General features: G+C 39.8%; 1 protein-coding gene and 1 long non-coding RNA gene across 2 annotated transcripts in view; one reads left to right on the forward strand and one right to left on the reverse strand.

The window, feature by feature from the left end:
* Nucleotides 1-27,198, forward strand: part of LOC144455004 (uncharacterized) — a 265,597-nt gene that overhangs the window by 121,415 nt on the left and 116,984 nt on the right. The gene's annotated exons all lie outside the window — the stretch shown is intronic.
* FAAH2 (fatty acid amide hydrolase 2) overlaps nt 14,170-27,198 on the reverse strand; it is a 28,223-nt gene continuing 15,194 nt past the window's right edge. The window contains 4 exon segments of the mRNA XM_078147891.1: nt 14,170-17,826; nt 18,773-18,967; nt 20,166-20,277; nt 20,845-20,964. Coding sequence (XP_078004017.1) covers nt 17,651-17,826; nt 18,773-18,967; nt 20,166-20,277; nt 20,845-20,964 — 603 coding nt within the window. The 3' untranslated portion in view covers nt 14,170-17,650.

Here is a 27,198-nt window from a genome sequence, read left to right on the forward strand (position 1 = left end):
CCTCCTCAGGTGGTTAAAGTTAGTTTTGAGATTTCTCATGATTTCACCTATTTGGATGTTCTTGTTGATGTAGAAAAGTAGCTGGAATTATGTCGCAGAATTTAAAATTCAGCAATTCAAGATTTTGCTTTATATTGGGTTTTGATCAATTACTTAGGGAGAATTAGTATTCACAGCATGGTTGATCTGTGCCCTGAACCATAACTGTGAATGCTGCCTTTGTGATTGTAAGACGCAACTCAATCCTAATTACTCCATTCTGGTCTCTCGATGCTACTTAGCATGGAATGCCAAAATTGATTGATGACTAAGATGATTTTTCTATGTAAGATTCTTCAAAAATATATTCATTTGGACTATCAGATTGGTAATAAGTTTCTTGTTCTAAGTCCATAATACTGTTTTATGTTAATATTATGCTCTTTTTTGCATTGTGATTTGTAAGAAAAACTATTCATTTGAGAAATGATACCTAGAGTATACTGCATTTGTATCGTTAGGAGATTAGCTCCTCTTTTGATCTGAATGCTGTGAAATTATGAATTTGAGCTATCATTTATTAGGGAGTTTTGTCCTTATGTCTAAAAAAAATCTTAAATATTTAATTGGTTTATTTTGCTTTAACATGAATAATAATGATAATTACTTAATGTTTGGGTAAAGTCCAAAAGACTTTGTAAATTTTCATTATCTATGGAGTTCTTTGGGGATTTGCCAGGTCCTCTGGGTATTCAACCTTGGCAAGGTCATGAAATCTTAACAGCTCTGTGAGAGGAGCTGTAAGAATGTTGTTGTTTGTCCTTTGTTTTTAGAGAGGACCAATGACATCATGGGGTGATGTCTTGACTTGTGGGCAAATTGGATTTAAGTGAGGCAAGCTTTCACAAAGTCATCAGCCTCACTCCCTCTTCCAGAAGTCACCAAAGTCCAATGGCAAGACAAAAGTCAAGATGACTGGCAATGGCTTGGGGTGCTGTAGATGACCTTGGCGTCTTTGATATCTGACCAAGGTCTACGTGTTCCACAGTGCCTGCCTGCTTCAGCCACCTTCATGGTGTTTGGAACAAATTGTTCTCATCCATCCATTTCACTGGGGGAAGTCTTTACATGCTTGGGGTAGATACCCCCCCCCAAATCATCAATGGGTTTGAGGCCCCTCAGTTACTCTCAACCTGGGTTAGCCTGTCAGCTGAGGTGCTTTACAGTTTCTTAGAGCCACAGGTGAGAGTTGAGTGCCAAGTAGACACAAAGGTGGAAGAGCAGCCCTGAAAAAGGCTTGGTAAGTCCTCATACAAGAAGTGCTAGTGCTCCTTGAACACCCCATACTCTCCTGTAAGAATGTTATGTGACTAGCGAGAGCCTTGTAAATTCTAAGATAGTAAATGAGTTTACTGAGGAACTAAGATCCCCTCCTCTGTCACAAACACCCAGCCAAAGTGGAGGATGGTTTACAAATTTGTTTATAGTATAAAAGTGATTTTTATGGTTTATCTGACTACTAATTATGAAATTTTTGAAAAAAAATATAGATAAAATTATACCTGGAAGAGTATGTATTGGATTTACATCTTTGAGCCAACTTAGAATCAATAGATTCTACTTTAAAAGATTTTTTTTCTGCCTCAGGGATTAATATGTGATATCTTGAGATAGTCAAGCTAACAGAAGCCAATGTCCTTCTAAATTTTGAATAACTATTATGTATGAATGTGATTACATATATTTATGAATATATATCATATATATATGTATATATATGAAAGTTGTCTTTTAAGAAAGATCTTGAATATACTTGATGAGCAGTGAGAATAAATTTTTTAAAAATTGTTACTTATTTTTAACTGGATGTTATTGCAACAACAGGAAAAACAACTCTACTCTCCCCTAAGCCACATATAGTGAAACTTGTCATGTTACATGAAATCTCTTAGGACTGTAATTTGATTTGCTCTGAGTTTTGAATTAAGGTATACCTGTATGAATTATTGTTAAGCCAGGGAAATGTCATAAGCTATTCAAAGGGAGTGTGATCTGAGAAATATCACAGGTGGATGTAGATGACTGGGAAGGTAGAGAAGTTGGTCTTATGAAGGTAATGGCAGGAGCCTCTTGACTCAGTTTCTGCGCTGTGCTATTTTCTTTCTGAACAGGAAAGTTTCCCACTTGTTTGATCCAAAGCCTGGCTATGATACTCTCTGAATAAAATGGAACTCTGTTGCGTGATTGGCTGTTCCAAAAAGTTATCTATGATTTTTTACCTGAATTCAAACAGAGCTAAGGAGTTTTATCCTCTTATATGTGTGGTAGGTGAGTCTGTGCCTTTAGGCTTAGGAATGAGGGAGCAATCTTCATATTGTTACAATCACATCCTTCCTTCCTCCTTTCATAGCAAATTTTTCCAACCATAGCAGGAGAACTTGCAAATGTTTTATAATAAATTTTATTAAATTCAATAAATATATATTAAGCACCTACTATGTGCCAGGCACTATGCTAAGCCCTGGGAATACAAATAGGAAAAAGAAAGACAGTCCCTGCTCTCAAGGAGCTTACATTCTTAGGGAAGATGACACATTAAAAAAAAGCTGGAAGGAGAAGGTGAAGAAAAGGGGATGGGGAGCACCAGGGGTATCTTGTTCCATGTAGTTTAAAACCAAGCAGAGATATAGATGGAAAGTGGAGAGTTAGTTGGAAAGCTCAGATCCCAGTCCTTTAAAGGAAAGCTTTGGGAAGAGTTTAGTACTTGGCCCTCCAGCCCTCCAATCAGAGGGGAGGGGGGCTGAGGGAGTAGGGAAGGTATGGAGTAGCCAAAGCTGAGTTAAACAGGTGATGAGACTTCAGGTGTTCAGCTTCTCCTGGGAGGGACACCATGTTCCCTGGAGTTCAAACCAAGCAGAGCTGAAGATAGAAAGTAGAGAGTGTCCCAATCATCAAAGCATTTCTGAGATACTCTAATGGGATGCAGCCATGAAGTACTTTGTTTTTGGTTTTCCTATTCTGAATTTGTGGCCACTGTTTGTTTCTATTTCCTAACCTGGGCAACTAGAACAAATCAGTTCTTAGAAGTGCCATCTCCTTGCTCGTTGATTTAATAGTTGTATATTCATATATAAGATCACATTCTTGTAGTATCATATTCTTTCTGAATAAGGATAACAGATTCTCAAAAGGGTTATATGACAAATGTGATAAAGATGTAAAAGCCTTAATTTTTAAAAAAGTAGTCATCTTTAAAAAAAGCAATAATATTAAACTGTTTCTATTTGGGAACTAAGATATATGTGATTGGCTTCTCTTGAAAACAGTGACAAAAGATCAAGTAAACTCCATGGTCCTAGATGATGTATTTTTAAATTGATCCAGTAGGTAATAGAGAACAAGACTGAAAAAGGTAGAGCAAAGTAATAAACTTCCTTCAGGTCTGTTTAAAAATCCATAGAATCCACCAAATGGCCTCCCAAATGAGTTTTGATTATTTTTTAATAACTGTTTATAAAGTTTCAAATTGGATTAAGGGTTTTATGTATAGAAGGGCTCAGTCAAGTCCTCAGGGATCCTTTTCAAGATTTTTTTAACTCATAAATTGTAGACCACATACAGTATTCAGGCAAGGTAGAAAGAACAAATAGCATGTGAATATTAAAAACTCTCCAAACTTTCAAGTGAGTTACGAGTGCCCAGTCTGATGTTCTTCCTGTAGCTCAGAGGTTCATAAGGTTAATTCCATAAGACTTGCACTGGTTTTCACCACATGAACTAATTATTGGAAGGCCAATGTAGTTAGATTTTTTGCAGGCTATCCTAAATTGTATTAAGACTTATCACTAGCAGGTTTGAATAGCATTACCTAAGGGAACCTCTACAGATGGCAAATGGATCTACTGGAAAAAACAACTCTGTGAATCTGCCCAAGACCTAAGATAAAAAGGCCCATTCTGAGTACTGTTAACAATTAACAGCCCAGTTAAAGACAACAAGATGTTGATTTAGGAATGCATGTCTGTAAGTTTAAGTAGTTCAAGTTGGACTGTTTGTGGACAGTAGTCCACAGACCCCTTTGTTGCAGAATTTTCATGGGAAAAATGTTTCCCAGAAGCAGATGACTTTATGAAATAGATAGCTAAACCCAAGACAACAGAATAATAAACTTATTTTCTAAATGAACATCGATGCATTCTCTGTTCCTTTTTGGTCCCAATAGAGTTATGTTTATTGTCTGTTGTCTCTTAGTCTCTTGATTTTTAAAAAATTATTATGACCTTCAAATCTTACTAAGAAGCTTTGTTCAAACTATTTATTTCTTTTCGTATTCCTTCTCAGATTTACTGTAGTATCATTGATTTTATTGGTTGATGTTTGATGCTTCATTTTTAAGATAATGAATTTTGTATGATTTGTTAGCCACTTTTTTTTTTCATAACCACTATAATCTTCTTTGGCCTGAGTTGTCTATTTCGTTGTACAAAAACCTGACTTACTGTACTGTGAATCTTACACTTAGTTTAGGTGGCCTGAGATAATGGTTTTATCTAGGAATAAAGGAGGGATTATTGAAAATGGATTTTGGGGAGGACATGATTGACTCCATTTTGTTCTATGTTCACCATTCTGCTGTGTATGACCACTGCCTGAACTGCAGAGAACCAGCTGCACCAGCTGGTTCCCTTCAGTGTCTTCTTTGCTCCCTCAGTTGGTACAAAAAGACTTAACTGCTTAAAAAAAGGAAGACTTCAACAGCCTAAGGAGTGTTCCCCTCCTTTACTTAGTCTGACAGGTAAGGTATATTTACTTTAGATTTAACACAACTAGATATACTAATAAGGACATATCCCTTCTCAATCTTTTATGGTTAATGATAGACATTTTCCTTAAGAAGCACACTTCTTAAAACTAACCAACTGCACTATAGTGAGTGGCCATCTTCTTTTCTTTCCCTCATGAAATGTACAAATACTACTAGCCAAGTTGTGATCCACACGTATTCCCACCACCTGCTAGTTGTGGGAACAATTCTCTGAGTGAATAAACGTCATAAAATCTGTCTCTGATTCATTCTGGCTTATTGGCAATGGCTAGCTAGTCGATGACCTAAAGAAAATTCACACAACAAATTCTGTTTGTAATTTTTGAAGATTCATTTCCTTCTCCTGTAATTTTATCTTGAAGTTCTCTTAACCCATAGTATTTCTTCATTATATTAGGACTTCTGTTTATTCATGTCTTCAACTTTAATTCTTTGATTGGAATATTTTGCTAGGACAAGGGTTTAACCCTCTGTCACAATCTTGGATAGAGTGTTTAGGCCCAGTTCTTGCAGTCTTGTCACTGTAGACTTGGAGTAGGACAGTGCTATGAGGGGGATAAATTCCTGCCTCTGCAGAAGTCTGGATGCTTTTGCTCAGCTGTGGCTTGAGATGAGGTGGATGTGTACTGGTTCCCTCTTCTGTCCGTGACTGGGAAGCTACATGGAGCCAAGCCCTGTCCCTTTCTGCAGCCCTATTCTGGGACTTGGAACTGGGATAAGGCTCTGCTCACTTCCACAGTCAGGAGCTTCAGCTGTCTTCTAGAATGGTCCCCAGCTAGGAGATCATGCTAGCCTCACTCTGTCTTATGGTCAGCTGGGACTAAAAGCTCAGATTGACTTTGAGCCTAATCCATATGACTGGATTTAGGAGGTCATTGGTGGTTTTGTTAAATATTTTGTTTTTCAATCTTTAGGTATTTCTCACAGGAGGTTGGCTTGGATAGAACCTTGAACACTACCATTTTGGACAGAAGTCCTGAACTGATTCTTTTTAAAATGTAAACACTCTCTAGGAGAGGTAATGCCATAAGCCTTAGTTATTAAGCTCAATGTGAATTTGATTATCAGAGCTGTTCAGACATGACAACTGGCTAAGAGCTTCTCCCTGAGACAATGAGAGGTAGATTCAGTGGGGAAAAGGGAAGAGAAAGTAGAGCATAGGGCACTCACTGCCTGAGGAAGACAGGACTGGCTTAGAAACCCTGGGCCCTAGAAGGACATTAGAGGAGTAAGGGAGAGGAAATCTGGAAAAAATTTTGGCCTTACAGTGAGTGTCAGAGATAAGGGGAGGGCAAACCTGATCTGGCTTTCCATGTTTTCATGGGTCTTCTGTGCCTAGACTAATTCTCATTTGTGATGCCTTTGAATTTTGAAGCAACATTAGAAGCAATTTATTTGAAGGTTTCTTCACTCTAATTGTGGCTGCAGCTTGAATGAGTGATCCTTAGGCCTCTGTCCTGGGCTTTCTGCTTTTCTCCCTCAAAATTATTTCACTTGGTGATCTCATTAACTCCCATGGATTTAATTATCATCTCTATGCTGATGATTCTGAGACTTACTTATGCATTTCTAACCTTTCTCCTGGCCTCCAATTTTGCATCTCCAACTGCCTGTTATTGTTATGTCATTTTTCATTCATGTCTAGCTCTCTGTGATCCCATTTGGGGTTTTCTTGGCCAGATATACTGGAGTGGTTTGCCATTTCCTTCTCCAGTTCATTTTACAGATGAGGGAACTGAGGCAAACAGGGTTAAGTGACTTGCCCAGTGTCACACAACTAGTAAATGGCTGAGGCCAAATTTAAACCCAGGAAGATGAGTCTTCCTGACTGCAGGCCCAGTGCTGTAGCCACTGCAGCACCACCTAGCTGCCCAACTGCCCCAACTGCCTGTTGGGCATCAAAAACAAGATGTCTCATAAACATCTTAAGCTCAAAATATCCAAAACTTAACTCACTATCTTTCCCCCAAACCTTCCCTTCTTCCTCCTAACCAGAAGGACAGCCAATGAAAAGGCACAGAGTCAGGAAATGGAGAGTTGTGTTTGAGAAATAGCCAGAAGTCCAGAAATAATTAAAGAAAATTGTCCTGAAGCATTAGAACAAGAGGGGAAAGTAGAAATAGAAAAAATCCACTGATCACCACCTGAAAGAAATCCTAAGAGGAAAACTCACAGAAATATTATAGCCAAATTCTGAAACCCCTAGCTCAAGTATAAAATATTATGAGCAACAACAAAAAAAATTTAAATGTGGCAGTGCCACAATTAGAATCACACAAGACCTAGCAGTGATGACACTAAAAGACCACAAGTCTTGGAACACTATATATTAAAGAGCAAAAGAACTGGGGTTCTGGGGCATCTAGGTGGCTCAGTGAATAGAGCTCTGGCCTTGGAGTCAGGAGGACCTGGGTTCAAATCCAGCCTCAGACACATAACACTTACTAGCTGTGTGACCTTGGGCAAGTCACTTAACCCCAATTGCCTCACCAAAAAAGGCAAAAAAAAAACCCCAACAACTGGGGTTCTGGCCAAAAATATCATACCCAGCAAAGCTAAGCATAATCCTGAATGAAAAAACAAATGGACATTTAATGAACTGTCAGACGTTCAGGACTTTGTTAAGAAAAAAAGCCCTAAACTTAATGGAAAATTTTACATACAAGATCCAAGAGAAACATAAGGCACATACCAAAGACTAATTACAAGGGACTCAGGAAGGACAGACTGTTTACCTTTTACGCATGTGAAATGTAAAATTTTTGTTATTGTTTTTAGTAATTGGGTAGTTCGTAAGAAGATTAGGGTAGACCTGAGTATGATATGACTTTAAAAAGTAAGACCATTTAGGAAAAACTAAAAAGAGTAATTATTTTATACAAATGAGGTGCAAGAGGAAGAATCGATTCAGAGGAATTAGATGGGGGAGGAAGGCTGTTAGTTCTGGAAACCTTCTTTCATTGGGAATGTAAATACACACATATACATATATATTTATAATTAGAAGAGTATAAAAGTCTTCTTCTAAATTCAGAAAGAAGTAAAATGCTAAGGGAATAGGGAGGGGAGAGGATAAGGGAGGGATCTCCAGAGGGCAGAGTGAGGGAATAGGTTAAAGGGAGGTATAGAAGGGTGTTCAAATTTATGGAAATGGGAGGATAATGGAGGGATCCTCGGGAGGGTAGGTTAAGTAATAGGAGGGCAGGGTAGTGGGTAGAAGTAAAGTAGAACAGTCAGGAGGGATAGGAAATAAAATATAGGCACAGACATAAAAACAAAGATCAGCAGTAGAATTTGTTAGGGAAAGTATATGTCTATGTATGTATGTATGTACGTATGTATGTATATGTATATGTGTATTTATATATCTATATATAAATATATCCACACTTAATTGTAGCCTTCTTAGGGGTGGGGGAAGGAGAGGAGAAAAATAACAAAGTAAAAAGTACACGGCAGAGAACAAAAGAAAACTAACAAAGAAGCAAAGAAAAGATGGACAGCCCTCAATACAACTCATAGTATTTATTATATAGTCTTTCTTGAAATGGAAATTTATTGCTGTATATTTTGAACCCTCTCTTAAGTTCTGCTGTGCATGGCATGCTTTTTTTCCTTTTCTTATTTTTTATCTGTTTCAATATTTAATTTTATAATGTTTCTTTTTCTTTTTATATATTTGTTTCAGTCATTTAAAAAAAAAGAAATGTCTATAAATTTTCACATCTCATCTTTTTTGAGCTACTGCAATTCTACTTTGCTCATAGAGCATAGCACCTTCTCCTTTGCCAGGGTCTCTCATGTCTCAGACAGACCTTGAGAGTGTCCTTATGTTGCTTCTTCTGACCTCCACATGAGCACTTTGTTTGAGTTCTCCATAAAATAGTCTTTTAGGCAAATGTACATTTGGCACTCAAACCCGTCAGGGTTATGCTGTCTGCAGTAGAGTTTGCATGCTTGGCAGTTTAGCTGAAGAAAGAACCTCAGAGTCTGGTACCTTTTTTTTTTTCTTAAGTGAGACAGTTGGGGTTAAGTGACCTGCCCACAGTCACACAGCTAGTAAGTGTTATGTATCTGAGGCCGAATTTGAACTCAGGTCCTCCTGACTCCAGGGCCGGTGCTCTTTTCCACTGCGCCACCTAGTTGCCCCCCTGGTACCTTTTCTTACCAGGTGATCTTCAGAATCTTCGGAAGACAATTCAAATAGAAGCAATTCAATTTCCTGGAATGTCATAGGTATACTGTCCAGGTTTCACAGGCATATGACATGAGGTCAGCACAACAGCTTTGTAGACCTTCAATTTGGTAGACAGCCTAATATTTCTTCTCTCCTACACTTTCCTTTGGAGCCTCCCAAATACTGAGTGTGCATCAACCTCATCATCTGTGTGTACATTCCTGGAAAGTATGCTGCTAAGATAAGTGAACTTATCCACAGTATCCAAAACTTCTCCATTTTCTGTAACCGATGGGTCCACATATGGATGGTGTGGTGCTGGCTGGTGGAGAACCTGTGTTTTATTGCTGTTGAATGTGAGGCCAAAATTAGCATAAACAGCAGAGAATCGATCCAAACTCTGTTGCATCTCAGCCCCAGAGGCTGCATTGAGTGCATAATCATCTGTGAACAAAAAGTCACACACCAATTCTCCCTCCACTTTAATCTTGGCTTGTAGCCTTTTCAAGTTAAATAATTTCCCATCAGTGCGGTAGCTAATCTTGATGCCATTTTTGTCCTCTTTGAAGACATCTGACAACATTGCTAAAAACATTATGTTAAAAAACATGGGAGGGGCAGCTAGGTGGCCCAGTGGATAGAGTACTGGCCCTGAAGTCAGGAGGACCTGAGTTCAAATCTGGCCTCAGACCAAACACGACACTTAGTAGCTGTGTGACCCTGGGCAAGTCACTTAACCCCAATTGCCTTAAAAAAAAAAAGCATGGGAGCAAGCACACAGCCTGCTTCATTCCATTGGTGATTGGGAAAGCTTGAGAGCATTGTCCATTGTCTATAACCCAGGCAAGCATGCTGTCATGAAACTGGTGTACAATACTGATGAACTTCTCTGGACAACCAAATTTTGCTGTGATCTTCTACAAGCCCTCCCAACTGATGGTATCAAAGGCCTTGGTCAGATCCACAGATGTTGCGTATATACCTCTATTCTGCTCCTGGCATTTCTCCTGGAGTTGTCCAGGCAGCAAATACTATATTAACCAGTCCCTTTCTAAAGCCACACTGGCTCTCAGGTAAATGGCCATCTTCCAGGTGAAAGATCAGTCTTTTAAGGAGAACTCTGGCAGGAATCTTACCAGCAATGACTGAGAGACCCCTGTGTGATTGTCACAGGACAATCTATTTCCTTTACCTTTGTAGAGATGGACAGTGGAGGTATCCTTGAATTCCTGAAGGATAACCTCCCTTTTCCATATAGCCTAGAATATTCCAGTCAGCTTACCCACAAACCTTGTAAATCTCAGCTGGAATAGAATCAGCACCAGGTGCTTCACTACAGGAGAGGAGCCTAATGGCATTCAAAACCTGGTCTTCAGTTGAAAGTTCCACTAGAGAGGAATTGACTTCAGCTTGAGGTATAAGGTCAGTGGCTTCAGCATTGATTAATGACTGTTTAGAACACTATGGAAGTGTTCAGCCCACCTCTCCAGGATTATGTTCTTATCACTAATCAGTGTGGCTCCATCAGCACTCAGTAGTTGAGATGTAGCATAGGTCTTTGGCTCATAAATAGCCTTCAGGGCATCATAAAAATGCTTTGGATTGTTAATATTGGCATAAAACTGAATTTCATCTGTCTTCTTACTGAGCCAAGAATCCTGCATCTCTCTAAGCTTTGCTTGCACTTTACTTTTGATGGAGTTAAACGCTGCTTTCTTAGAGATGGAGTAACTACCCTGCTGGTAAACCCTTTGGAGTTCTTGGTTTGTTTTTTTTTTCCATTTAGTAGCTTCTGAATTTCCCCATCATTCTCATCAAACCAATCTTGATATTTGCAAGTGTTCTGACCCAGATAAGTAGGTGCAGTACTCTTTTTCTGCTCTACTTTTCCCAATAGTGTGCTAGCTCAGCTCTCCCTCCAAGTTAGCAACAAACTATTCATGCAAGGAGAATCACTCTAATCTGTTGACATTAAGTCTTCTGATAGTTGTCTTGCCTTGGGACTGCCACTTTAAGAATGTTTACCTTGGAAAAGATAAGTCTATGATCAGTCCAGCATTCTGCACCACACGTTGCTTTCACCAATCTCATATCCTGCTTGTCTCTTCTTCTTACAATGACATAGTCTATTACAGGGCTTTTTAAATTTTTTCCACCCATGACCCCTTTTTCAGTTTCAGCAGCATTCATTGGTGTTGCATGGCCTGAGAGCATGCACAGTGCAAAGTACACATGCTGTGTGTTCAGAACCAAGGCTGTGGTGAAATTGCACAATATAACATGGGCAAGTGCTGCCAGAAACACCTCAGACTCATTATGCCTTTGATTTTTAATTAATTTCTAGTTGTTGAGCTTTCAAAAACCTTTTACTGTTGCCAAATTTTTCATGACCCCATATGGAGTTTAAGAAGTGCTAGATTAAATGCCAATGTTTGCTGTGAGGGTGAATCCATGAAGTTTTATTTTGTTTAGATATGGAAGACAGTGTTGGTGATGAAAAGATCATGAGATGCCCAAGTCTTCAGTAGTAAATAACCATTGCTATTGATGTTTCTGACTCTGTTCCTCCCAAGGATTCCTGCTGTGTTTGATATTCTGTGCCTACTCTGGCATTAAAGTCAGAATTATAAGCTTGTCATTTTTCAGCACATTGATGATGAGGGTCTCCAGGTCTTCATTTTTTTGTGTGTGTGTTTCATCTGCAGGGTGGGATCCCCACCTGCGTGGTAAGCACACCAAGGTTGGGTGAGGCAGACAATTTTTAGGGCACTTTTTCTAGCCCCTTTCTCATGCCAGGAGGTGAGCAGTACAGTACTTCCAAAAAGTTCCTCAGACACCCAAGGAGGCTGCCAAATCCCACTGCTGTTTTAGTCCAGTGAGAAGATGACCTTATGGTCTAGGCTACCTGTGTACAGGGTTCTGACTATAGCTCCCAGTGTATCTGCATCTGCTGCTTCATCACCACAGGACTTTGAGGTAGGTAAAAATAGTAAAATGGCATGGGTGATGTCTTTTGACTCATGCATAAGTTAGATTTAAGTGAGCCAGAGTTGCACAAAGTCTTCAGCCTTACTCTCTCTTCCAGAGTCATTAAAGTCCAGTGGCAAGACAAAAGTCAAGATGACTGGTGGTGGCTCATGATATAATGGATGACCTTGGCATCTTCAATGTCTCACCAAGCTCTAAGAATTCAAAAGTGCCTGTTTCCACTGCCTTCATGGTCTGTTGGAACAAACAGTTCACATCCACCTATTCCACTAGGGATGTCTTCATATGCTTGGGGTAGACAGCCCCCTAACTCACCAATGGGTCTGAGGCCCACCAGTTAGCCTCAAACTGGTTTAGCCCATCTGCTGAAACAGTTTACCAGGGTGTGGCCATTGTGTATGCTACAGCTTCTTGGAGCCACAAGTGAGAGTTAGGTGGCAGATGGACACCAAAGATGGAAAGCAGCCCTGAAAAGGGCTCAGCAGCCCTCACACCACAGGTACTAGTCTTTCCTGAACACACCCTACACCTCATTGAGCAACAATATGGGAAAGATGAAGCCATGGGGGGGGGGTAATGAGGGAACTTATATCAGATGACCTTGACCTCAGCAAATCAGGAAGCAAAGTCACCTACTGAGTAGAGATTAATGAGGATTCTTAATTAACAGGCTTTTGAAAGTTAATAAATCTTCAAGAATCAGAATTGTGTGCCTTTTACTTTGACCTAAACAACTTCCTCTCCAGTCATATATTTAATGGTATATGCCAGATTTGGGGGGACATTGCTGATCTGAGATTAAGAAGACTTTTTTTTTCTTTTTCTGTTGTTTTTTTCTGTGATGCAGCACACAGTGACTGTATGCTTGTCATTCAAGTATCACTCTAGCTAAATTTGGAGAAGCTTATCATCATGGGTTAACCACATAGTAGTGATTTGTTTTTTATGACCACTCATGACACTGTCCATTAAGGTAATGAAGAGCCACAACCACAGACGCTAGAAACATTGAAGCATTAAAATAATCTAGTCCACATTGGTGACAACATGGAACCGAGGAAGTATGTTTAAGCACAGGTCAAAGCATCCTCATGGTTCCTTGGGGTCCTGCCTGGTCTGCCCAGGAGGGTGGGACAATTTGAACAAACATTCACAAATCTGGAACCAAGAGGTGTGATTTATATTTCCTTTTAGTTTTACATGTATCAGATAGCAATGGAGATCAGTATTATTGTTGCTGAGCCCTAGTTTTCAAATTTATTCAGAAGGAGCAACCCAGAAGTAGACCCAAGGAAGAGAAAATTCATAATGCTGCCATAGCAGAGAATTTTGGACATGCATTTTTGGGGACCTCTGGATCCCTTTCCTCTTGAATTTCCCAATATTTGGGTGGCCTCCTCCCACCAGCCTTTCACCTGGTAGATAAGCTTTCTTATGGAGGTAAAATTAAGTTTTTCCTAATAGTGCATCACTATTTATATAACTGACCCTCAATCACCTTTTTTCTTTCACCATCTCATCTTTTCATATGTATGAATGTGTATTTATATATTTATCTCATCTAGGAACTGTTTGCTTGTTGTCTCCTCATTAGAATGTGAGCTCCTTGAGGGCAGGGACTACCTTTTTCCTTTCTTTACATCCCCAAGGCTCAGCACATGTACATGGTATATGCTTACTAAATGCTTGTTGCTGATGATTTGGTGCTAGCATTCTGGAATCCAATATCTTCTTTCATAGTAGGACTTGATTTTTGTTTTTGTTTTTTTGTATTTGAACTAGCCCACAGGTTGCCAATTTAGCTACAGTACTAAGATGCCAAGGCCCAAGAAATGGCAATCCAGGACAGCAGAATGTAATTTGGTTTCTGATGGCATTTGGCCAGAGAGACACCGCCTCCCCCCCCCACCCCGGTCCTTGGACAGATCCTTAACCACACTGGGGTGGTTTGCTCTAGGATGGAAAATTTAGAGGAAGACAAGAGTACTATCCCAGGACACACTATCTTCTCTCCTTCCCCAGATAGCCCTAGGTACCAAAAAGGCTAGTTAAGACTTTACTCCTTAAATCTGCTAAGACCCTGCCCCTAAGGGTTATAGTAAGGAAAAAACTCCAGTTTTTAAGTAAAAATCAAGTGATTCAGAACAAGTGAAGATTAGGTTGTGTGGCATTTACATCAAAACAATGAAGAGGAAGAGGAAACAGAATTGCCCAGACTTTATTTGTTAGATATACTCTGTGCTTCAAGAGCAACAGTGTGGCTTTTACTTGTGTCATTTGTTTTCCAAATCTGTCAATTAGGACCTAGAGTTGGAAACTCATATTTTAGCCAAGAGAGAGTTGCAATTAAATGTCTGCACTGAACATGGCCCTACTGAAGATAAGATCAGGCAAGCAGCAACAAGAGCTACATGGAGAAAAGATTGAAGCATTTACTAGGGTACAGCAACAGTAGTAAGGAAAACCTGAGAGAACTAAGAAAAAGGTTGGGTGTGAAACATAGGAACAAGGTGAGAAGACAGTCTGGACCCAGAAAGTACATGGAAATTGATGCTCAAGACAATTTGGTGGGTATGAATTAAACTTTGAAAAACACAAAAACTTCCTAAGCTGTACCTAGTGGAGCTTTACAACTCCATATACAATCTTCTTTTTTCTGTTCTTTATATAGGAAAATGTTCATTTTGTTGGCATTTGTCAAGTTCATGATAATAGAAAGGAAATCTTTTTTTAAAAAGGGAAAAGCAGCAAATGCATTGACTTCAGCCCTTGAACTTCAGAGGGATGTGAGGTAGCCCTGGGGGGAGAAGGTATGGGGACAGGTATGACAAGAAAGCAGAAGGCCACAAGTCCAAGTTCTAGCTTGGCCTTGCCTTCTGGGACATGGGCTTTTAAGCTAGAAGGAGAAGAGGCCATATAGTCCAATCCCCTCATCTTATAGATAAGAAAACTGAGACACAGGTGACTTGTCCAATATTACCTTAGTTTCCACATTCATAAGACAAAGGAATTGGAATAAATGATTTCAGAAGCCTCTTTTAGCTATAAAATTCTATGTGCTTGTGGTTAAAATGCATGCTGAACCAGGGAGCCCTCAAACTCTGGAAAGAACTTGTGGTTAAAATGCATGCTGAATCGGGGAACCCTGAAGCTCTGGAAAGAACTACTTTTCATGGGCTTTAATTGCCAGCAGGATCCAATGATCAGCTTTTTAAGGCTCAAACAAGCCAGCACCCAGGGCTCAGAAATCCGACTAATTCAATTCTAAAAGAAACTTGCCATAGAACAGCTTTCTAGATACAGCAGAACTTGGCAACCCCAAATCACCACTCAGGGAAAACGAGACCCATAACTATGTGGTTTAAGCTGAAGCTGAAATACTTTGGCCACATGAGAAGATGGGACTCATTGGAAAAGACCCTGATGTAGGAAAAGATCAAAAGCCAAAGGAGAAGGGGATGGCAGAGGATGAGATGGATAGATAGTGTCATGGAAATAACAAACATGAGCCTGGACAAACTTTGAGAGAGAGTGGAGGATAGAAGGGCCTTTGTGTCCATGGGGTCACAAAGAGTCCAACACGACTCAACAACAACTATGTGGTCATCATTTTCCCTTTTTTCTTCACCATCTGGACATGAGAAGGATGGGCATTGGTTGGGAAGTGCTTAATTAGTCTTTGTGGGCTACTAATCATCAGCCATCTTTTTCTAAGCTCTCAATCTTTCATATTCTCTTTCTGCAGCATTAGGGGGAGCTCATTATTGATGGTCTTAATCACTAAGCTCTTAGGCCATGGACCAACATCAAAACAGGATTCACATATATCCCTAGAGATACAGAACTTCTGTGCAATGCGGAGTCTTGGAGTGTATGGAATAATGAGGAAGGAGGGGAGGAGCACATTTGCCTCCCCTGCCCCATAAGGATTCAAAACAGCATAATAAAACTTTGAGAAGGTAGGCAATGTTAGACCACGTGCCTAGATTGAAGTAGACACTTTGTTGTTAACAGGAAAAGAACTTATTGATTCAAACTAGAATAATCTCTTAGAAAAGGGAGGCACATCAAAATGAAGTTGGTTGCCATCCAATATAACATATATAACAGCTTGGGATGCACAAGTTAAGTTTTTGCCTACAAATCCCAGCAAGCAGTCTAAGGAGATGCCAAAGAGGTAATGGGCAATTTTTGTCAGACTAGCTTCCAAGTGTCCAGGAGGAGTGGGAAGAATACTGTAAGGAAGGCTCTTGCAGAGTGCTTGGCACATAGTAGGTACTTAACAAATACTTGCTGGCTGTCTCTGCGGGGCACTGCTTAGCTGCATCTCTCATACAACCCCCCCCCCATCTCTTTCTCATCATGCCTGTCAGGCCAGATGATGGAGCAATCAGTAACTCTTTCCTCCTCTCCTCTGCACAAAGAGCTATCCTTAATCATCTTCCTCTTCTTTCGCCCCACTGGACCTGCAGTACAAATCCCTCTATGTTCGTTGACCTTGAAGGCTTGTGAAGTCTCCATTTTCTCTCTGTTCTTTTCTCTCCTACTTTCTCTCCATCTTTTAAAGACCATACTCTGGCTTTATGAGCTATAAAGCTATGGAATCTTGTGTCTAATGAAGAAACCCTCACTGGGGAGGACGAGGGCATTGATTTATGATTGACTGCCATCTTCTTTATAGAAATGTGCATATGAATGTTAAAGGTTAGTTTTGAAAATGAATGTTCAGTTTCTGGAAATTATTTTCAAGAGATTTAGCCATTTGTACTGCTCCAGGAGTTTCCCTCAGAAGGTACTCTGCTTGCTAATCCTCATGAATTATCCCTCTCCTTTGAATAGCCATTTTTTTTAAACTGAGATCTATTGGCCAAATGTGAAAGATGCAAAAGAAGGGGAGTTCAAATGAACTCCAGGCCCTTCTAATTGCATTCACTACAGTGCTAGCAATAGGATCCCCCATTCAGCCAATACAATTATAGAGGGCTGTTTGGAAAGGGGAGTTCAAATGAACCCCAATCCCTTCTAGTCACAACCACTATAGTGCTAGCGATAGGATTCTTCTAGCCAATACAACTATGGCCTGGCCAGAAGAGATGGGGAAATAACTTTCCAAGGAAAGGAACAGTGAGAGTCCCCTGCTCCAACTGCTGATTAGATTTCTAGCTCCTGCTTCCTAACATCCTTAAAATGTTAGGATCATAGATGCTACACTCAGAGGCTAAAAGTTCCCTTATATGATATGATTTCTACTTCCTTGTACCCCACACTTAGGCTTATTTGCATCTTGCTTGAAATATGGTGCCAGAATGGAACAAAACACTCCATACGGCTTAACCAGGACAGAGTCCAAAAAGGAATATGATGTCTCCTCAAGCCCCGTGACTCAATGCAACCTAAGATTGTTTGCACTTTGTGGGCTGTTGTGGTCATGTGGAGCTTACAGTCCAATAAAGCCTCCAACTCTTCTTCACATGAATTGTCTAGTCATGTTTTCTCCATTGTCTTGTGCCATTGATTTCTTGAATCCAGATGTTGAACTTTATCCATCATTAAATTTCATTCATCTGTTAGATTTGCTCTATAAAAGCTTATCAAGATCTTTTTTGAACTGAATGTTAGTTATTCCTCTTAGCTCTTTGTTACTCACAAATTGTATAAATCTGAATTGCGGAAAGGTCATTCTAGGACTTTCCAGGACAGACACAGCCACCAAAACTCTTCTCCAGGTACTGAGCCATGGCCAGAGTCAGGTGATCATTGAAGGGACCAGCTACCACCTGGATACCCAGAGGAAGTCCCTTGCTATTCAGGCCAAGTGGGCACTGAGTCACAGGCAAGCCCAGGGCATTGAAGATGCCTAAAGGGAACAGAAGAATAACATTCTGAAAATCACACTTGCTTTCTAAGATTCATTCATTCCACTTTCTTCACAGAAAATTGTAGCTGTTTCATTTGCTTTCTCTAAGTTCAGAGGGCATGCCAGCACAAAAGGAAAGGTCATAATTAACCGTGTGCACGTTACCTTATTTTGGCACTGTGGCTGTGTGAGTTTTTCCAAAACTACAAATGAATGGTGCTGAAAAGATCACTGTGCGATGAGGACAACAAGTAGGGGAATGCACCAATGAAATGAAACCATGCTTGGTGCAAGAGAAGCAAGGAGATGAGATTGGGGACTGTGTGTGCAGTCAGGAAGGAGCAGAGTGCCACCTGGTTTTGTGACAAGGGAAGGTTTGCTGGTAAGGGGAATGGAGAGAGGAGTATGCTCAGAAACAAATGAGTCTCAATCCATTGGGAACCTTGTGGTCAGTGCATATGAATACCTACTGAGGATAAGGAGACGACCTTAATGTGGCCATTCCAGCAAATTAGTGCAAGGGAGGGCAAAAAGTAGGGAAATCTTGATAGTTTTATGGGAATTTACTACATTAAGAAGGCAGGAGTGTGTGGTTTTGTAGAATCACAGAATTTGAGAATAGGAAAGGACTTCAGTGGCCATGTAGGTCTGTTTTCTGGAGCTATCAGAACAAATCAAATCCCCCCTCCACCTGGCAATCCTTCAAACACAACTACAACATCCCCACTGAATTGATTCTCCAGGCTACACATGCCCAAAGCCTTCAAGGGCCTCACAGTTGTATTAGAATTCAGTTGGAATGGTTATGAATAGAGGCACTGAACAGGTAAACTGGCAGACTTTGGCTTTGTAAGACAGTTACAGTGTGCACCTATGAATGCCCCAAGACTGACAGCTCTGTGGATGAACAGTGGACAACCTCATCTCTTTCTAATCTGGAACCCACCTGTGTAAGCAAAGTCGAAAAGCCTTGTCAGAGGGAAGTGGTATTTAGGAGCCACTTGAGGATGGGAGGGGTATAAGAAGACCCCATCATTTCCCAGCATGCCTACAAGCTCTGACCAAAGGTTTTGCCTTAATTCTTCAAACTTGGCATAGGTTTGAGAGTCATGTTTGAGAACTGACTCCAGCAGGCCCAGACCTATGGGTGACAATAAAAATCAATATGAAATTAGAAAGAGCACTCACATTTAATACCTCCTGATTGGGACAGTATTTTCACATATAGTCTCTGTTCCTCATACTTTACCTCACAGGAATTATCCAGGCCTTGCGAACACTAGACACCTAAGGAAGGAGAGCTTTCTCTCTTTCCTTAGATTTCAGCACCCTTTCCTGCTATATCCATGGCACAACCCAGGAGGTCATTTATCTCTCATCACCAAGAAGGACAGAGTCAAGATGCTCTGCCACCAAAAGTTTTCATAGACCATCAGCTTAGGGCAGCTTAAACTGCTGCCTCTTCCTAGTAGCTAAATAGCCCTATGGTAGCTTCCTGCTCCAAATCATAGGCTACATTTTCATGCCCAAATCCTCTGGGACACAGTATATCTAGCATACAAGGCTTGTCTGCAGACTATAATCATTAAAGAAAACAGCGAAAAGAAACCTAGCATACTCCCCTGCCCCCCAAACTGAAGCCCTCCCAGTAATGAGGCTCTAGACTAGGATAGTGCCAGTGGTGATAGGGAAGAAATGTATTTGTTCAATATTTGGAAGGAAGAACTGTCCAGACTTGCTGATTAACTAGATATGGGGAAGTGAGGGAGGAAGAGGAGGCAAAAATGAAGCCATGGTTTCAATAATGGATGACTGAGTGACACTTGGGTGTGTAATTTTCTTCAGATCACTATCTTAAGTGGTTTAGCATTAGCAATAGAACTCCAATGCCCTGATAATCCTACTCCATGAACTAGAAAACATGGCCTACCAATAGGTAATAGTTCCACTGGCCAGAAGAACAGCAAGCTTGTGGCTAAACAAAAGTCTGGCCAATCATTACCAGTATTAGAGGGGATAAGCAAAGCAATGTTCCAGGTTCATGAGATCACAGGAGCTTCCATTAGAAATACAATAGGCTAAACCCACTTTCTGTTTCTTCCAGGGCAGTACCTACCACCCAACCCTTTTCCTCATGACTAGTTTACAAGTTATAACATTTTGGCAATACTCCCCAGATGGAGAGCTGTCTTTCTGGCAGGTTAGCCACCCCCACGATTCACAGATGGCCTCATCCATTGTCTTGTGCAAAATGGTTTTCAAGGATTTTCAGGACTAAAAATTTGCCAAGGCTTCTTGCATGCTGCCCTTTCCCTGTGAGAGAAGATGGCTGGATATACCAATAGAAGGGATGGTGTATGTTGACATCCCAAGGACCCACTTCACCAGTTCCCAGAGGGGCCACACAGGCTTTCCATGATCTCCTAGCAGCTCCTGGAATTTCACCGTTTCCTTGAATTTGTCAAACAAAACACACATAGTTGAACACTTGTTTGAATGATGTTTTGAAGCAAATGGGTCAGGGAGATCTCCTCAGCTGCTCTTCCCAGGTCTCATAATGAAAAGTCTATAGAGAGAGATACAATTGAAGAAATTAACTGCCCCCCACAATCCCTTTCTCCTGAGGACTGACCAGGCCATCCTTTTTGTCTATAGGAGAAAAGTAATACTGTGGCTTCCTTTACCCAGCTTCCTCCTGACCTGCAGCCAGCCCTGAAATTCTGAGACTCTGAGATACAGCAGAAAACCATATAACAAGGAATATTAGAAAATTTGCTGCCTTTTCATGTTAGTATAAAATTTGCCAAGAGAGCTAAAAACAGAATTGTAGAAAGAAAAAAAAATATGATCAAGGAAGAAGCAGGCTTCCTCCAAAGTTCTTGTCACTATAAACATGAGTTGCAGGATTAAAAATCAGCATTTCTGTCACCCACTGCATGAAATGGGGTGTATTTTCAGCCACATCAAACCCACAGTCCTCAAAGCATATCATGATACCACAATCCCATGACACCATACCGTGCCATCATGGTTCTTGGCCGACATTATGGTGACCCAGATCTGGTAAGAGTATTTCATTTGTCTAAGTTTTACATGCTGAACTGAGGCACCTAGCACAGTCTCCAGATGTCTCACCACCTAAGACCAAAGAGAAGTAAAAACAAAAAAAATTCATCAGTTGAAAACTCTGGCTACATCAAAGTGAGTAAAGTATCCTATGGATCACAAACAAGGACTCCAAGGAGGTGAATTCGGGAACCGATACCTCTTGGATGGTGAATGGCTAACTTACCATTCTGGCTGAAAGGTAAACAGACAATGATAGAAGTGCTGCCAGGCTAAGGTTGTTGAGTCAGACCTGGTTATGACCAAGACCCCTTTTTCACTCCTTACATGGCTCCAAATAATCCATTGTCATTACACAGACCCTGCTGGGCCATGCACAGAGTCGAGGGTTTGTTTGGGAGGAAGTTTCAGATTCACAAGGAAACCCAATCTGATAGAAAACAGTAAACTGTTTCTATATACTTCAAGCAAGGTATTATCTTTTAGTTATTGCTTTACAGCAGAACACAAAAAGATTTCATAGAAAACCATGAATTTCCATTCCATACATGTTGTTTTAAACAGTTTCAAAACTGTCCCATTGATCTGTGCTTCCTTCTGAACTTCTTTCAATTCTCTTCTGCACATTTTACTTTTAAAATACTTTATTATTCCCAATTACATTTAAAAACAATTTTAACGTTCATTTAAAAAAAAATTTTGAGTTCCAAATTCTTTCCCTCCCTTCCACTCCTCCCCCCTCATTGAGAAGGCAAGCAATTTAAAGTTAAACATTTGCAGTTTTGCAAAACATTTTTCATGAAAGAAAACACAGACCAAAGAAAAACAAGAAAAATAAAGAAAGTGAAAAGTAATATGCTTTGATCTATATTCAGACTCCATCAGTTCTTTCTCTGGAGGTGGAGTGCATTTTTCATCTTAAGTCCTTCAGAAATATCTTGGATCATTATTGCTGAGATTAGCTAAGTCATTCTCAGTTGATCATCATATAATATTGCTGTTACTGTGTACAGTGTTCCCCTGTTTCTGCTCACTTCACTTTGCATCAGTTCATATAAGTCTTTCCAGGTTTTTCTGAAATCATCTTGCTCATCATTTCTTATATTTTAAAAATATATTTAATATTTACTTTTCCCAATTACATGTACAATTTTTAACATTTGTTTTTTTAAATTTTGATTTCCAAATTTTCTCCCTCCCTCACCTCCCCCCTCATTGAGAAAGCAAGGAATTTGATATAGGTAGGTTACACATGTGCAGACATGAAAACATATTTCCATATTAATAACTTTGTGAAAGAAAACAAAGACAAAAAAACCCCCAAGAAAAATAAATAAAGAAAAAAGTATGTTTTGATCTGCATTCATAATCTATCATTTCTTCCTCTGGAGATGGATAGCATTTTTTCATCATAAGTTCCTCAGAATTATCTTGGGTCATTGTATTGCTGAGAATATGTCATTCATAGTTGATCATCATACAATACTGCTGTTAGTATGTACAATGCCTCATGGCTCTTCTTATTTCACTTTGCATCCATTTTTGTAAGGCCAGGTTTTTCTAAGAGAATCCTGCCTGTCATTTCTTATAGCACAATAGTATCCATCATAATCACACACCACAATTTGTTCAGCTATTCCCAATTGATGGGGATTCCCTTAATTTCCAGCTCTTTGCCACCATAAAAAGAGCTGCTATAAACATTTTTGTATATATGGGTCCTTTTTTTAATTTTTTTTTTATCTCTTTGGGATACAGACCTAGTAGAGATATTGCTGGGTCAAAGTATTTTATAGCCCTTTGGGCATAGTTCCAAATTGCTCTCCAGAATGGTAGGGTCAGTTCACAACTCCACCAACAGTGCATTAGTGTCCTCTCCAACATCTTCTCCATCATTTTTCATTTTCCTTATCTGTCACATTAGTCATTCTGATAGGTGTGGGGTGGTACCTTGAAGTTCTTTTAATTTGTATTTCTCTAATCAAGAGTGATTTAGAGCATTTTTTCATATGACTGTAGATTGATTTAAAATATTCATCTGAAACTTCATGTTCATATCCTTTGACCATTTATCAATTAAGGAATGACTTAGTATTCTTATAAATTTGACTTAGTTCTCTATAAATCTGAGAAATAAGGCCTTTAGCAGAGAAACTTGCTGTAATTTTTTCACAGTTATGATTACTATGTATTTCCCTCCATCCTATTTTCTCTGTTTATCTTTCTCTCTCTCTCTCCTTTGACACCATTCCTCCTCAAAAATATTTTGCTTCTGACCACTGCCTCCTCCAATCTTCCCTCACTTCTATCAGCAACACACTCCCTTCTCTTGTGTCCTTCACCTACTGCTTCTCTGTAGGGTAAGAATAGATTTCTTCTTTGATCCAATTCCAATGAAAATAAGGTTCAAGTGTTTTTGCCTCCCCAAATCTTCCCCTGCACTATAAAAGCTCTTTTCTACCTCTTTTGTGTGAGATGATTTACCCCATTCTACCTCTCCCTTTCCCCTTTTCCCAGGGCATCCCTCTTTCTCACATCTTAATTTAGTTTTTTATGATAACATCCCATCATTGTTATCTCTCTTTGTTACCTTTTACTTTTGTTTTATTTTTTTGAGTATCATCCCACCATGGTCAACTCACACCCATGCCCTCTCCCTATGTTGTTGTTGTTGTTTCTCCTTCGTTCTGGAAGAGGACCATGACATCAGGGAGGTGATGCCATGACATGCAACAAATTGGATTTAAGTGAGAGAGGGCTGTGCAAAGTCACCAGCCTTACTTTCTCCCCTGGAGCCATCTGGGTCCCTGATTGACTCAGAGTGAATGTAAATAGGAATTGTTTCTGTTTTGTCAAGAAATCCTGAGGGTCTGCCTATGTATACTCCTTCTAACTGCCCTAATAATGAGAAAGCTCTTTGGAGTTACAAGTATCATCTTCCCATATATACAAGTATCATCTTGCCAATATAAACAGTTTAATTTTATTGAATCCCTTATGATTTCTTTTTCATGTTTGCCTCTTTATGCTTCTCCTGAGTCTTGTATTTGAAAGTCAGATTTTCTATTCAGCTCTGGTCTTTCCATCAGGAATGTTCAAAAGTCTTCTATTTCATTGAATGCTATTTTTCCCCTGAAAGATTATATTCAGTTTTACTGGGTAAATGATTCTTTGTTGTAATCCTAGCTCCTCTGCCTTCCTCTGGAATATCATACTCCAATCCTTTCATGTAGAAGCTGCTAAATCTTGCGTTATCCTGACTGGCTCCATGATGTTGGAATTATTTCTTTCTGGCTGCTTGTAACATTTTCTTCTTGACCTGGGAGCTCTGGAATTTGGCTACAATATTTCTGGAAGTATTTATTTTGGGATCTCTTTCAGGAGATGATCAGTGAATTCTTTTGATTAATATTTTACCCTCTGGCTCTAGGATATCAGGGCAGTTTTTCTTGATAATTTCTTAAAATATAATGCTAGGCTCTTTTTTTTAATCAGGTAGTCCAATAATTTTAAATTATATCTCCTGGATATATTTTCCAGGTCAGTTGTTTTTCCAATGAGATATTTCCCATTTTCTTCTATTTTTTCCATTATTTTGGTCTTGTTTTATTGTTTCTTGGAGTCTCATGAAGTCACTAGCTTCCACTTGCCCAGTTCTAATTTTTAAGCAATTATTTTCTTCAATGATCTTTTGTATCTCCCTTTCTACTTGGCCAGTTCTACTTTTTAAGAAGTTCTTCTCTTTGGTGAGTTTTTTTTAACATCTTTTTCTGTTTGGCTGATTTTGCTTTTTAAGGAGTTTTTCTCTTCAATGGATTTTTGTTCCTCTTTTACCGTTTGTCTTATTCTGTTTTTAAGGTGCTATTTTGTTCAGTATTTTTGTGCTTCCTTTAACAAATTGTTGACTCCTTTTTCATGATTTTCTTGAATCACTCTCATTTCTTTTCCCAGTTCTTCCTCTACCTCTCTTATTTGATTTTTCAAATCATTTTTAAACATTTTTGAAATCCTTTGAATCCTTCACTCTTCCAGGAATTCTTTTTGGACCTGAGACCAATTCACATTTTTTTCTTTGAGGCTTTTGACGTAGCAGTTTTGATTTTGTTGTCTTCTTCTGAGTTTGAGGTTTTTTCTTTTTTTTTTTTTGTTTTTTTGGGCAATTGAGGTTAAGTGACTTGCCCAGGGCCACAAAGCTAGTAAGTGTCAAGTGTTTGGTCTGAGGCCAAATTTGAACTGAAGTCCTCCTGACTTCAGGGCCAGTGCTCTATCCACTGCACCACCTAGCTGCCCCTGAGTTTGAGTTTTGAACTTCCCTGTCACCACGGTAACTTTCTGTGGTCAGGTTTTTTTTTTTTCATTTGCTCATTTTTCCCGCCTGTTTCTTGACTTTGAACTTTGTGTTAAAGTTGGGCTCTGCTCCTGGGGTAAAGAGAGCACTCCCAAACTTCAGTTTTTTGTGCTGCTGTTTCCAGAGCTAGTTCTGAGAGTCTGTAAGTTTCCAGTTCTTCCAAGGTGGTATTGATGTAAGGAGAGGTGTGGTCACTGCTCTACTAGCCTGTGCTCTGGTTTGTGAGTGACCACAAGCACTCTTTTCCACCCTGGAACTATGACCAAGTTTGCTGCTCCACTGCAGCTGCAGGCACTAGTGTTTTAGTGCTTTTTCTCTCTCTGGGATTGTGACCAAGAACTGTGTAATGGACATTGCAACTGAGTTCTGCTACCATTGCCAGCAAAGGGTCCCCTCCCTCTAACCAATTATCTAACCCCCTTACAATCTGTGGGCTGATAGCTCAGGAAGCCACAGCCACAGATTCAGTCAACTTCAAAATATGCTGCTGGCTTGCTAGGGTGGGGCCTGCACTGGATTGTGCTCTACTCTCACCCCAGTGAGAAGACCTTTCCTGCCAACCTAATTTGTCTTGGGCTGGAAAATTATTTCACCCCACCCTTTTGTTAGTTCCTTTTAAGGCATTATTTTAATGTTGTTTGGAGGGGAATTTGGGAGAATTCAAATAATCTCTGCCTTTATTGTGCCATCTTGGCTCCGCCCCCTCTTCTGTGCATTTTGAAAAAAAGTTTCAATGGCCCTTTTATTTGACATTATTATTTCAATTCTCCTTTGTCCATTTAAAATAAGAGTAAGGCTCGTCTAATACCTGTTCTCCTTACCCTTTCTTCTATGTCTGTATAGTCTTCATGTTAAACATCCCCATTCTAAGTTCTACCTTCTCCTTCCTCCTTTCTACTTTATAGTATTTTTTCCTTTTTTCCCTCCTTCTTCTTCTCCCACTTCAAACCTCCAGAAAAGAACCAATTTATTCAGGACCTCTGTTTTTTTTTTTTCTTACTTAATTCCTCAATATCCCATAAAGACATTAAGGTTCTGAATTGATACTTGTTTTTTTCTCCCCAATTAGAATGTTAGCACTACATCATCATACAGTAGCTCAAATAAATCTAGAGGAATAGTGAAATTGGGCCTCTCATCTGACTGTATCCCTCTCATCTCATGCTGTATTTGCCTCCAGCTGGATCTCCAGCTTCCTTTGGTAAGAATGATGTCCTCCACTCAATGATGAACATTTTCATTTTTGGTCATACTCATCACATTCCAGTGATTATGAACTCCTGTAGATCATCATCCAAAGTCCATTCCTAACCCCCCATCACCCAATTCCTTTTTCTCATGCCCCTCAACCTTCCTACCCCAAAGTTCAAACCTAACTCCATCCAGCCCTTCCACTGTGCCCTCTGGAATTCCTGTTCCATCAACAATAGACTTCCCTTCATCTTAAATCTTTTATTCCATCTGTTAGCAGTTACCAAGGCCTGACTCCTCCCAATGACACAGAGTTCCTGGCCACATTTTCCAATACTGGCTGTACCTTCACTTACTCTCCTTGGCTCACTGATCAAGGCAAGGGAGTTGGGATGCTCCTTGCCTCTTTGTTGCCATTTCCAAGTTCTCCCCCTACCTCCATCACTCAGTAACCTCTCCTCCTTTGAGGTTCATGCTATTTCTAACTACCATCCAATCAAAATCTTGGTAGCTGTTGTCTACAGACCCCCAAGTCACTACCCTTCCTTCTTCAATGTTTACAGTACCTGGCTGCAAAATGGATACAGTGCCTGCATCATAATTTTTCTCTCCTCCTCAACCCCTGCTCTCATACTTGGAGATTGCAACATACATATTGACTCTCCCTCAAATACCGTAACTACTCATCTCCTCAGCCAACTCACTTCCCATGACCTTTATCACAGACAAAGATGGTCATATCCTTAATCTTGCTATCATTCACAAAT

The sequence above is a fragment of the Phascolarctos cinereus genome, unplaced genomic scaffold (assembly GCF_003287225.1).
Source record: "Phascolarctos cinereus isolate Bilbo 61053 unplaced genomic scaffold, phaCin_HiC Scaffold_8;HRSCAF=390, whole genome shotgun sequence".
In the NCBI taxonomy this organism is placed as follows: Eukaryota; Metazoa; Chordata; class Mammalia; order Diprotodontia; family Phascolarctidae; genus Phascolarctos; species Phascolarctos cinereus.